Source organism: Oenanthe melanoleuca, chromosome 28 (assembly GCF_029582105.1).
Source record: "Oenanthe melanoleuca isolate GR-GAL-2019-014 chromosome 28, OMel1.0, whole genome shotgun sequence".
Classification (NCBI taxonomy): Eukaryota; Metazoa; Chordata; class Aves; order Passeriformes; family Muscicapidae; genus Oenanthe; species Oenanthe melanoleuca.
The window spans coordinates 1,547,076-1,559,646 of NC_079361.1; the positions used below are offsets into that span (position 1 = coordinate 1,547,076).

Below are 12,571 nucleotides of genomic sequence, written 5' to 3' on the forward strand. Positions count from 1 at the left end.
GGGAACTCTTGGCATCGGGGCTGAGGAGGAGAAAGGCCAGGACACGGTGCTGAGCCCCGCAGGATCCAGCCAAGGCCCCAGCACCGCGCGCCTTGGTGAGAGCAGATGGGCTGGGCTGGCCGGGCCGGGCTAGGCTGGGGCTGGGCTGGGCTGAGCTGGGCTGAGTTGGGCTGGGCTGGGCCTGGGCTGAGCTGGGGCTGGGCCTGGGCCGGGGCCGGGGCCGGGGCCGGGGCTGGGGCTGGGCCTGGGCCTGGGCCGGGGCTGGGGCTGGGTCTGGGCTGGGCCTGGGGCTGGGCTGGGGCCGGGCCGGGCCCACTCCCCCTGCTCCCGGCACTGCAAGCTGTCTGCCAAGCAAGCTGTCTGTCCCTGGCCCAGGGGCTCAGGCTCACCATGGCCCCACTGCTCCCTCCGGGCAAAGGGCAGGGCCCTGGTGGCCCCATGGTGCTGACAGTGGGAGCTGTGCTGGGCACAGCCCTCAATCCCTGTCCAGCAGCCCCCACAGCCTCTCCGTGCTGGGAATCACAAGCCAGAGGATCTGCCTTTCCCCCCAAGGCACCTGCAAAGGCTGAGGCAGCTTTTAGTGCATTTAATTGTCAAAACCTCCAATTCAGGTTCAAGAAATTCAGTCATAAAATGACATCAACCAGACCAGAGTGTGCCCACCCTGTGCCATCCTGCTGCCCTCCTACCCTGAGGGTCTGCACTCCCCAGCAGTGATCACTGAGCTCACTTCAGGATTCCCGAGGATCCGGCCCAGATTGCCCCATTCCAGTGGCCATCATTCTCCTCCAATCACAAAGAAACTCCTTAAAGACAACCTCGATGTCTTTATTGTTTTCCTATTTACAAATCACAAAGCTGGCCAAAAAGCAGAGTGTGAACACGGGACGAGAGCATCGGATACATTCATCAAATAGCACAGGAGCCGGGCGGGGCCCGCTCTGCTGGAAGGTGACTGGTACAACAGAATGGCTCATACTTCTGGGAACAGGCATGTCCAACAAGGAATTACATTCATCTATCTACAAAAGCCAGAATTGCATCAAACTGCGGAAAAGCCATAAAGAACAGAAGTTGCTCAGGTGTAGTTCAGAGTTTGACTCCTCTCCCTCCGTGACAGGACAAGCTGCCAGACCTGCCCCACACAGGGAGGGCAGGAAGGTGGGATTAGGGAAGAGAATTTGTGTAACAAAATAATAATAATGAGAACAGAACTTCCAGGGAACAGCCAGCGGGAGGCTCCTACTGCAGCTGGGCAGGGCCAGCCCGAGCCCTGCTCTTCCCAGAGCCAAGTGCACAGCTCTGCTTCTCTCAAATTCCAATTATTCCACTATTTCCACCTGCACTCAATGCCCCGAGGTGCAGAACTCAGATGAGACCCCCTGGGGAAGGTGCAGGCCCCATCACGGGCCCTGGCTGCCAGCAGTGGCGCTCCCACCACCTTTGGGAGAGGGGCAGTGACAGGAGCACAGTCCCTGACATCCCAAGGGACACAGAGCACGGGCTGTGAATCCGTCTCACAACACTGTTTGCATTGCACAGAGTCGGGTTCAGTCCCCAGGTCATGGACCCAGGGTTGGGGTTTTTCTATTTTTTCAGTACTGGCCGTATTAGAACCATCACACCTGGAAGCAGGCTGACAATACAGAGCTCACACCACCTCCCTGGAGCACAGAACACTCTGGGCATATCTAACAGCTACTGGTGAGGAGCTGCAGGGCATTCCCAGGCTGCTGCTGCAGGCTGAGGAGGAGACTCCAGCCAGCACAGTCCCAGGATCCTGGCTGGGGCAGCAGGAGGAAAAGCCATCCTCCAGCCAAGGACAGGCAAGTTTTGACTTCCAGCAGTGAAATCCAGGGACAGCAGCTGCCCAGAGGGGCAATGGCTCCGTGTGCTGGAGCAGGAGGTCAGAGTTGGAGCCCTGAGGCAGCACCACCTCAGGCAGTCCCACATAGACTCCAGTGGCTCTGGTCATTCTGCCAGGCTGAGCTTAATTCCAGCTTCCTCTGCAGAGGAGGGAAGGAACAGTCTCATGGTCTTCACTCGTGGGCAGTGAGGGTGGGGCTGGTCAGGCAGCCCAGGACCAGCCACCCTCTCTGTGGCAGCCACGGGGAAAAGCAGCTGGCCCTGAACAGCTACAAGGGGTATCTTCAAGGTCACCGAGCTCCACAGCTCAACAGGTGATGTTTGTGATCTCCCTCCTGTGCCTGGCCAACAGGCAGTGTGCTAACACACACCAGCACTGGAGAATATTCCACGTTTTCCTGAACCATTGGGTAAATCCTTGTCCATCTGCTGCATTATAGGTAACAGGCAGGTGCACATCCTGCCTCTCTTCCTGCTTCCATCAGGGCAGCAGGGGCAGGGCTGCAATGCTTATGAACAGAGGGAAATGCATGGAAACATGCATGGAAACTGCAGGAATGCCCGGAACAGGTGAGGCAGGTGCCCTTCTGCTTCAACTGACAAACCCTGGCACTCTGCAAAGGACAACAACCAGCAACAACAGAGCTGGGGCTGCCCAGGGGTGAGCTGAGCATCACTCAGCCTGGGATGTGCCAGGGGTTTGGAAGCAGCACCACGGGGTCTCAGAGTGCAGGAGGGCCTGCCTGGCCAGGCTGCTGCCCCTTACCACCCTGCAGGGAGGTCACCTCGCTGCCACCAACTGCACGAGGTGGAGATTGTCACAGGCCGGTGAGAAGAGCAGGAAATCGTCACGGTGCCTCTGGAGGAGCTCAGGTTTCAGGTCTCCAAGCCTGTGTAGTGCTGCAACAGCAAAACCTCAGGGAAAAGGCCACGTGCCATGACTTCTGAAGGCGGCTCTGTGTGCTGAGGCTGCTGGGAGGGAGGGAAGGTGCCGGACATGGGCTGGCCAAGCCCTGCAGTCTGGCCTGGACTGCTGAGCTGGAGCAGAGCAGGGGCCCCAGCCCTGCCTGAGTCTGTCTGCAGGACCATCTCTCATGGCAAGTGAAACCACAACCAGAGCCACTCGCTGCCTCGCTTCTGACTGGTGGAAAAGCATCTACATTCATTACAGTCCAAAAAACGCACGTTGTTAGATAAGGTTAATCGGGAGGTGAAAAACAACAAGCCACAGACAACCTACGAATGGTACTGGGACACCAGCTGGCCTGCACTGGGACACCAGCTCACCTGGCACCTGAGAGCAGCAGCAGCACTAGCACAAGGCAAACATGAGCTTTGAAATGATTTCACCGAGACCTTTGGCTAGTGTGGCTCCAATTGGTGTGGTCAAACTCAGCCAGAGATTTAGTTTGGGAGGTGACGGGGAAGAGTCGAGTCCAGGGCAGGCTGGGCAGTGGCACTATGTGTAGAAGATGATCTCTGGGATTTGTCCATCCTCCACAGAGGTGCCATTGTTGTTCCCAGCCGCGTAACAGAACGTAAAGCAGGTTTTGGCTCCCGTTGTTGGTGATTCATGGATCACTTTGCGCAGTCCTTTGGTTCCATAGTGGGAATCTGGACCCTGCAGGGGTCACGGAAGACAAGAATAGATCAGGACCCTGCTACTGCCCAGGCTCTCTGGTGGGTTTGGAGTTGTGGAGATCTCAGTTCCTCACTTTTCCTCCTGAATGTTCACCTCAGGTACTCTGAACTCAATGTCATCTCTATCAGAACTTAATACTAATTTAACCAGGTCTCAACAGCTAAATATGAACTTTTTGAGATCACTTCAGCAGGCTCTGGATTACACACCTGCAGGACTCACAGCTCAACTGCACACACTAAAGAAATCACCCCATCCCTTCCTCAGTGAAACACCTGTTCAGTGCTGTGAGACAAGTCAAAAGCCAACTCTGAATGCTCATGGTGAACAAGCTCATGGCAGCAGCAGGTCAGACAGAGACCCTGGAGATTGAACCTTGAGTGGCCTCCAAGGACATAGAGCCAGGCCCAGGTTGCACTGAAGGTGCCCAGCAGGTGCCCTCAGCTGCCTGCAGCTCACCCCACCCCGTGTGGTACCTTTAGAGTAGCACAGGCCGTGTAGTTGACGTTGGGTAAAATCTCCACGGGCTCCTTGAACATGACGCGGAAGGTGTTGGACGAGCCGTCACAGCTGAAGCCGGTGTCGTTCTGCCCCAGCACCGTGTTGCTGTCCGTGTGGATGATCTGCAACACAGGCTCAGCCTTCAGCTGCCAGCCCTGCCCACGTGAGTCTCTGAGCTGGGCTGAGCCCCAGGCACTCCCAGATTGAGCAGTGCTGTGGTGACTGCACTGTCCATTACTTGTGTCCCTCATCAATGCCATGATCACAGAACCACAGAGTCCCACATTTGGGTTGGAAGGGACCTTAAGGATCATCCATCTCCAACCCCCCTGCCAGGGGCAAGGATGCCACCCACTATCCCAGGTTGCTCCAAGCCACATCCTGGACCTGAACTTTCAGGGATGGGGCAGTCACAGCTGCTCTGAGCTCCTCTGAGCACCCCACAAGAGCTGCTCAGGTCCCAGACAGCCCAGGACACCCCCTCCTCACCCCCAAGCTGGCAGAGCACTGCAAGCCCACACTGTGCTTAGATCCTTCTCTAAGAGCTCAGGGCAGCAGGATGAGCCCTGAATGAAGGAAGAAATGCTGACAGCCTGTGCTCATCACACCTGCCCTGTGTGCTGCAGTAACTCTCCTAGGGACAGCCCTTCTCCAGTGACCCACACTGGGGTGGCACGTGTCACCCACAACAGGCACACAGCACCCAGGGATCCACCTGCTCTTTGGACAAGATCATGATGGACTTGAGACACCTGAGCCTCCCCAGCCTGCTCAGGGTGGGAATCATGCACAACTGCCTCCCAAGTGCCCCAGACTGGGAGCAGACCTGGGGAGATGCTGCAGTGACGTGTGCAATAGAATCAAGAGCAATAATCCTTCAGATCCCCAGTGCCCCATCTGGCCCTTGCTACATCTGCCAGCCCCTCTCCCCAGGGACACACACAGTCCCTCTGAACCTCAGGTTTTGTTACAGATTCACTGAAATGTGTTTGCCAGCCCCTAAAACAGCCAGGATTTTCAAGGCAGCAGAGAGAATTACCTGTATATTTACTTGATAATCCGTTGGCCCGTGTATGGATCCGTATAATCCAAACCCAACTACAAATATCCTTTTGTTCACTGAGAACCTGCAGGAACAGAGCAGGAAAGTCACTCCAAACTTGCCACTCCTGTACTGCTCCAGTACAAAGCCAATCCACAAATATCTCCACTTGTGCTGATTTTACATCTATGATTTCATCAAACCTGCACAGATTTAAGTGCAGCCCTTACTAAGAGGTGAAACCCTGCACAGAAACCATCAGCTGCACACTCACACCTCTGACTGGCCCAGTGACTTGTGTGAAACACAAAGCTGCACAATGCCATCACCAAATTTCAGGGTCCAGGCTCAGCAAGTATTTCCAACTTGTGGCAAAACATAAGCACCCCCCAAACGCCTGCCAGGCCCAGGCAGGGCAGCCTGGGAGTGTGGAACAGTGCCCACCTCCCAGTGCTCTGTCCAGCAAACACCACTGGATATTTCACTGCTGAGCCCTGGGGAACTGTTCCTGTGCTGCTGGGTATTTGCTGCATTCCAAACTTACCAAGACATAAGGATTCAGTCACTCCTGAGTGCAGGAATCCCTGGAAAGAATCCCCAAGGAAGAAGGGGAAGGGTATTTACCCCACTACAGCTCCAGTACCTGCCAAGCTGCCAACAGCATTTCTTCATCTATTCACCAACTCTTTTAGCCCTGTTGTGTTTCCAGAACAACACCTGGGGCAGGCTGGAAGCCTCTGTTCTGCAGCAGCATGGAATGTTCAGTGTTGGAACTGCCCCTGATGCTGCAGAGGCTGAACCTGAAGTCCAGCCCAAGCTCCAAAAGGTCTGTGAGAGTTAGAGGTGGGAGCAGGAAGTGTTTGGAGCTGGCAGCAGTTCCCACTGACAGGGCGGAATGGACCAGAGGATTTCACCAACAGCTCCAGTGCAACAGAACCATCCTAAAAATTGCGAAGAGCTTCATTGCTGTGAGTCCCCTTCCACCCAAGATAAACACAAATCAGGAAAGAACCAAGGCTTCCTGATCCCCTCCTGTCTTGCTCTCATTCCCTGGCCACACAAGCCTTGCAAAACACCATTTTCCAGTCACACCTGCCAGTCTCTGTCACCATAACTGGGCTCTGCTGGTTCTCCACAAGCTCAGGTCTGAAAAACTGGGTGCCAGCAGAACTTTATCCCAAGCCCTCTCTCCAACAGGAGAGGTTAAGGGGCTTCAACAAGCCACACCTGGAGCAGGGAACCAACCAGAGAGAGCACTGGTTACCTGTCCTCCACGAAGCATGGCAGGGGGACAACTGATGACAACTTATATATGTGCCCCTAAGCTGCAGGAAGCCTTTGGGGGGGTTATTTCACTCCCTTTCCAGGGGCCTGTGCTGAGAGCCACGTTTCCTGGAAACCTCTGCCAACAGAGATGCCAAGTGTCAGCAACACAGAGGTGAGTGCATCAGGGGATGGCTCTGCCCAGCAGAACACCTTCCCTTTGGGGCTCACACGTGGGAAATCAGGGTGCAGCACAGAACCTCGAGTGTTTAGAGCTAAAGCAGTGGGAAGCTCAGGAACAGGAGCCCAGGGCTGGGGATGGGGCGAGAGCTGACCTGATCCTGTCACTCGTCCCACTGTACCCCCAGCGGCTCTCCACCTGCTGGAAGCGGCTGATGCTGCACTCCTTGCCCCGCAGGCAGCACCGCGGCCGGTCGATGAACTCCACCCGCGGCTTCGGGTTCACCGTGAAGTGCAGGAACAGGCTCACCACCTCCCGGTCCGTCAGGATCCCCGACTGGGCAGGCCCTGCACACGGGAGGGAAGGGCCAGTGCTGTCAGCCTGAGGGAAACACAGAGCCCTGGGATATCCTACAGCAGGAGGGACCCTCAGGGATCATGAGCCCAGCCCCCAACAGCCCCACCCTGAGCATCCCTGAGAGCGCTGTCCAAACGCTCCTGCAGCTCTGGCAGCCTTGGGGCCGGGACCATTCCCTGGGGAGCCTGGGCAGTGCCCAGCACCCTCGGGGGGAAGAACCTTTCCCTGAGCTCCATGCCAGCCCTGACACAGCTCCAGCCCTTGCTGGGCTCCTGGCCCTGTCCCAGAGCAGAGCTCAGCCCCTGCCCCTCTGCCTTCCCTCGGCAGGAGCTGCAGCCCCCGAGGAGTCTCCCCTCAGTCTCCTCTGCTCCAGCTGAACGAGCCAAGTGCCCTCAGCTGCTCCTCAGCCCTTCCCCAGCTCCCTGTCCCTCCTTTGGACACTCTCCAACAGCTTTGGCTCCTTCTCATCTTGTGGGCTCCAGAACTGCATAAGCAGAAGGAATCCCTCTGGGATTTTCATGGGGAAACAAGCCTGACTTGCAGCTGGGAGCAGGCTAAACCCCCAGGACAGGTGGGATCCCAGTGCTGCATCAGGATATTCAATCCCAGACAAAGGTGCTGCCCGTTATCCACAGGGCAGTCATGGGCTCCAGAGCCTTCATGGAACATGGAACTGCCCAGCTCTGTGGAGCCCAAATGCACTGGGCTACCAAAAAAACCCAAAAACTGATCCTTGACCAAATCCTTCTGGAAATGATAACATTGGTAAGAGACAGGGATTTCCATGCATTCACACCAGTGGTTCAGACATGATGGAGGAGGGAGAGGGACTGCCATGCACTTACCATCAACTCAAAAAGTTGAAGAGTATTTTTACTCAAGACAAAGGTGGTTCAGCTCATTCCTTCAGGCATTTAATCCACGTTCTGCATTTTAATACCTTTATTGTAGAACCTTGGGAAAAATGCTAATGATTTTAGCAAGAGCTGGAGCACGTTCTCATCTTTTCTCCAGTAACAAGACATTTTTTCTAGAGTGATCACAGAATCACAGAGCAGTTTGGGTTGGAAGGGACCTTAAAGCTCATCCAGTTCCACCCCCTGCCATGGCAGGGACACCTCCCACTGTCCCAGGCTGCTCCAAGCCCCAGTGTCCAACCTGGCCTTGGACACTGCCAGGGATCCAGAGGCAGCCACAGCTGCTCTGGGCAAACAATTCATGATGCTAAAGTCTTTGCAAACTACTTCAAATACTTTCAAAAGTGTAACTGGCTAAAAATTAGTCTATCAGCCTAACACTCAAAAGCTTCTCTACAGCTGTTTGCACAAGGCTTTGAACAGAAACAAGACTCTGAGCACTGGGGAAACAACAGCAGTTAAATCCTCTTTAGTGTGGTGAGCAAATTCCCAGCTACTTGTAGGTCCAAAACTACTTGTAGCTGGTTAAATTCAGCATGATGTTACCCAGACATAACCTGGTCCAATTATGCAATGGGGAGAGACTCAAGAATTCAAGGAAGTTGACTCCTCAAAAGTAAATGAGCTTTTGGATCCTTTGTTCAGCAAAAATTAGCCTCATTGATCGTGTCTGAACTTATCCCACGTTGCTGCAACTCACTTCTGCAATGTTTCAAATTGCCTGCTCTAAGGGGAGGGAGGGACACATTTGCCAGTTAAAACATCTTCATGCAAACCCCACGTTTGATACCAGATTATACAATAAACTGGTGAAACCACTGCTGTAAAATTCCCTTTTTTTGGCTTTTGGGAAAGAAGGGTGTGGAGGGGAAAGGCTTCCCTCTCCTGTCTCTACTGTGATCACCACAGAAATCAGTCACTCAGAAAGCCAGAAAAAGGACAAAGCTGAAGGAATTCTAAGTTAATTCCTTGTTTAAGGAACAGCTGATCATTGCAGTCCCCCAGACTTGGGGGTTTCTTCTTCTAGGTTAAAGTGGCTGGAGAAAACTTGAGAATTTCTCTTAAAGCACAAAAGTCCAAGAGGGACAGACAGTTTGTGATACAATATGGGGAGGGGCACTGGCACTCCCAGCTCAAAGCCTTCAATCCAAACATGCCAAAATTAACACTTTCCTGCCAGAGACAAGAGACAGAATGATACAAGGTCACAAGGAAAGGTTGAAAGAAATGGGATCTGCAGAAAAATGCAAAGACCTCTGCTTCACTAAGCAAGCTCCTTCTGAAGAAATCCACATCCCTAGGGCCACATCACAGCTGTGACAGGCCAAGCAGAGTGGGGGCCAAGTCTGAAACACAGATTTTCTCCTTACTATCAGCTCTCCTCACGTGGGAACAGGGGCATGAAGACTGACCAGCTGACGCCAGCACTGCCCTGAGAAGTGACCTGCAAAGGAAGGGGGTCAGTGCCCCTGTTTGCTTCTGTGTACACAGCACTGCAGCCTGAAACGAGTTACAGTCTGGAAAATGGCTCCACTGTGTCTTTTTAGCATGAAAACTACTTAAGCTATTTGCCAGCTTCCAATCCCTGGGGAATCACCAGAGGATAAAGTGAAAGACAACAAAAAATGAAAACAAAACAAGGCAATCTATAGTCCAAGCTGTGAAATGAGTTAGACATCTCTGTGGATCAAGACCTTAATGTAAACTTGAAAAATGCTTTGAGACATAGACTAAACAACACCAAGCCTGCAGCTCAAAGAACATTTTCTAAGTTTTTCAGATATGGAGCTCTGCTCTGAACAGGACTGGCAAGATGGGGCCAACACCACCACAGGAAGAGCATGGGGACAAACATCCCCATTTCTCTTTGGGAACAGGCTACGATCCACACTAATTATTTGCAACTCCATTAGCTTTGTGTAATTTAAATGCTCGGGATGGCTGGAAAGTGGAGCAGGTGAAGCACAGTTTGGATCTTTGCTCTCAGCCAAATGGGACAGCAACCATCCAACCAGGCTGTGAGAACAAACACAGCTGTGATCCCCCTGCTCCTCCCAGGGGAGCACCACGGGCTGTAAAATGGGTGAATGGGCATGGATGAAAATAGCATTTAGACAGTAGATTTTGTAATCACAGAATCACAGAAGAGTGTTAGAAGGGACCTTAAAGCTCATCAAGTTCCACCCCTTGCCATAGGCAGGGACACCTTCCACTATCCAAGAGCACTCCAAGCCCTGTCCAGCCTGGCCATGGATAGGGCAGCCACAGCTGCTCTGGGCAGTCTGTGCCAGGGCCTCACACCTTATATTAGAAAATTTCTTTCTGATATCCAGCCTAACCCTGCCCTCCTTCAGGAGGCCATTCCCCCTTGTGCTACCACTCCAGGCACTAGTGAAATGTCCCTTTCCAGCCATCTTGTAAACCCCTTTTAGGTTGAAAATGGGAGAAAATGAGGGAAAATGGGGAGGAATAGGGAGGTAATCTCTTATCTAAATCACTACATGATACACAGAGAGAACCTTCTTTGATGTGATTTGACTCTCTGTAGCTGAGGAAAAGCAAAGACCAGGATTGTCCAGAAACACCTTTGTTGAGTTACCTGCTGCAAACTCCTCAATAGTCATCAGTGGGAAGCGGATAAGGGAGAGAGCTTTGCCCAGAACCTTGCGCTTGTTCTCTGGAATCACCTGGAGCTGCTGCCGCTGACACTCGGCCTCCGACCAGCGCACCACGGCATTGAACAGGCGAACCTCCCGGATCCCCAGCGTGTCCCTCTCCAGCACTGCCACCAGGGTGTCTGCAGGGCACGACAACAGGCACAGCTTCAGCCCCTCACCCCAAACCAGCTCCTTGCACCTCGCCAGGAGGGCACAACGCGCAGCCAAGGTAAAAGAGGAAGTGGCTGAACCAAGAGCATCTCCCAAAAGTGCTGCCTGCAGCCTCTGAGGAAGATTTATCTGCATATGCCATCAGCAAGGAACTCACTGGAGCAACAAACAGAGCCCACTTAATTGGCACGTTAATGCAAGTGCAGGAGGATAAATTGCAACTTGCTTGACGTCAAATTTGGATGAAACAAGCAGCATGAAAGCCAGAAGGTGACCCGTGCCTTACCTCCACAGCCCATCTCATTAGAGGAAGGTTAAAACCTGAATTTTAATGTTCATTAACTGTGCCCAGGAAGTTTGGAAACTGCAGACGGTAATTAAAATGGCCAGTCCTTGCTTCCAAAAACACACCACCTTTTTAACTCCAAAACCTGACAAAGACTTGGGGAACAAAGCCAACTCTACAAAAAAAGGCAAGTTTACACCCACCCAAAACCTGCCAACATCAACACAGGAAGCGGGCTTTGTGTCATGCCCAGAAAACTCAAGTTGCACCAAAGTAAGCAGACTACTGAAAACAGGGCATTTCTGCAGGCAAGGCAGAAAACTCTTTGGTGAATTCCCTGTCTCCAGCCACTTTGTGCCAGAGACTGTTCAACTGATTGCTCCAGAACAGCCAAGCCACAAGTGCCAAGCATTATTAACCTGTAACAACTTTGGAGACAAGCTGGTTATGAAAGCAGGGAGAGAGAGGGAGGGGTGGAAAAGCACTTACCCAGGTCAATGTCTGTAAACCCCTCTGCATTGATGGCATCTGAGGTGTTTTTGTCTATGTTCTCCAGGCACAGGCTGGCCAGCTGGGGCTCATCAAACAGCCGGGCCTAGGCAGGAAAGAGCATCATTAAAAGAAAAGGTATTTTAAAGTTTACACTAAGAACACCCCTTCCCCTGCCACAGCCCATCTTCATTAGCAGTACCATGCCTGACTGCACCAGGAATCCACTGGGCCTTTCACAAGCAGTTAAGCATGACAAGGCAAACACTAGAAAATTCTGTGTTTGGCAGCAGCCCTGGTTCAGCTGTGCATGTCTTCAGGCACGTCTTTGTTCTAACACAGCCTGGGTGCAGGCACTGATCGTGCTTTCCAGCACCACACTGACCCTGTCAGCTGAGCACAGGCAGTTTTTACATCATTCTTCTATTTACAAGAAAGCTTTGCCCACTGACTCCAGGCCTGCTTGCTCCAGGAATAATGCAGAGGCAGCTTATTCTGTAAGAACAGCCACACTGATCTTGTGTATTAGCAAGAAAAAGCTGTAGCAGCAGTGCCAGTGTGTCCTGGGGAGCCCTACAGGGTACACAGCCTACTCAGTGCATTTCCATGTTTTGCACAGAAACAGCTACTCTAATCCAGTTACCTTAAAGAGTTTGTCCCAAAATAGGTTACTATTCCAAGCAAAGCCTGTACACAGCCTGGAGGGCCACTCAGAATTTTTCTGCCCAACTTAAGTGAAGTCCTGTAAAGATTTTGCCACCACTTCAGATCACCCTGGACTGCCACGTGTTACCAGCACTGTGCCCAGCATCAGTAGAAATGGGTGGAACACACAAAAAACACTAAATGACCTCTTACTTCAATGCTTTGGTTCTGTGGTTTAGGAATGAACTGCCTTGATATCACACCTAGCAAGAACACACCAGGACTTGAACACACTGCCACAGGTAAGGTTTAAAACTCATGTTTTGGGCTGGGAATTCCATCATCCAGGAGACACCTTCAAGCATCTTCTGCTTCTCCCCTGCTTGTGGCATGCAGAGCTCAGCAAGGCCAACCTTTGCGCTGAGACCTCAAGTGCAGGAAGCTGAAACAACAATTTCTCGGGGCCCAGGGAAACTTCAGCAGTTGTCACCTGCTCCAGGGGCTGGAGGGCTGCCAGTGCCTTTACACTCTTGGCATCAAGAGCTGTGACTGAC

General features: G+C 52.7%; 2 protein-coding genes across 2 annotated transcripts in view; one reads left to right on the plus strand and one right to left on the minus strand.

The window, feature by feature from the left end:
• Positions 1-807: 807 nt before the first annotated feature.
• Positions 808-11,670, minus strand: BTBD2 (BTB domain containing 2). Its single transcript, XM_056512750.1, has 6 exons — positions 11,373-11,670; positions 10,369-10,566; positions 6,650-6,842; positions 5,049-5,136; positions 3,985-4,131; positions 808-3,487 (listed from the first exon to the last, which is right to left on the minus strand). Exons 2-6 carry the CDS (start codon positions 10,391-10,393, stop codon positions 3,326-3,328), a joined length of 615 nt encoding a protein of 204 aa, XP_056368725.1. The 5' UTR covers positions 10,394-10,566; positions 11,373-11,670; the 3' UTR covers positions 808-3,325.
• A 588-nt stretch (positions 11,671-12,258) lies between these two features.
• The window catches only part of LOC130264288 (AP-3 complex subunit delta-1-like), a 17,499-nt gene continuing 17,186 nt past the window's right edge, over positions 12,259-12,571 (plus strand). Inside the window, exon 1 of the mRNA XM_056512340.1 lies at positions 12,259-12,319. Within this exon, the coding sequence (XP_056368315.1) occupies positions 12,259-12,319 (61 nt within the window). The remainder of the gene's footprint in view (positions 12,320-12,571) is intronic.

What these genes read in the sequence shown, in the direction of transcription:
- BTBD2 (XM_056512750.1), bottom strand. Translation starts at nt 10,393, where the DNA reads ATGACTATTGAGGAGTTTGCAGCAG. An exon ending in ATTATCAAGTAAATATACAG is followed by an intron (nt 4,132 to 5,048) that starts GTAATTCTCTCT and finishes CCTGTGTTGCAG; the next exon opens with ATCATCCACACGGACAGCAA. An exon ending in CGGCCTGTGCTACTCTAAAG is followed by an intron (nt 3,488 to 3,984) that starts GTACCACACGGG and finishes TGACCCCTGCAG; the next exon opens with GGTCCAGATTCCCACTATGG.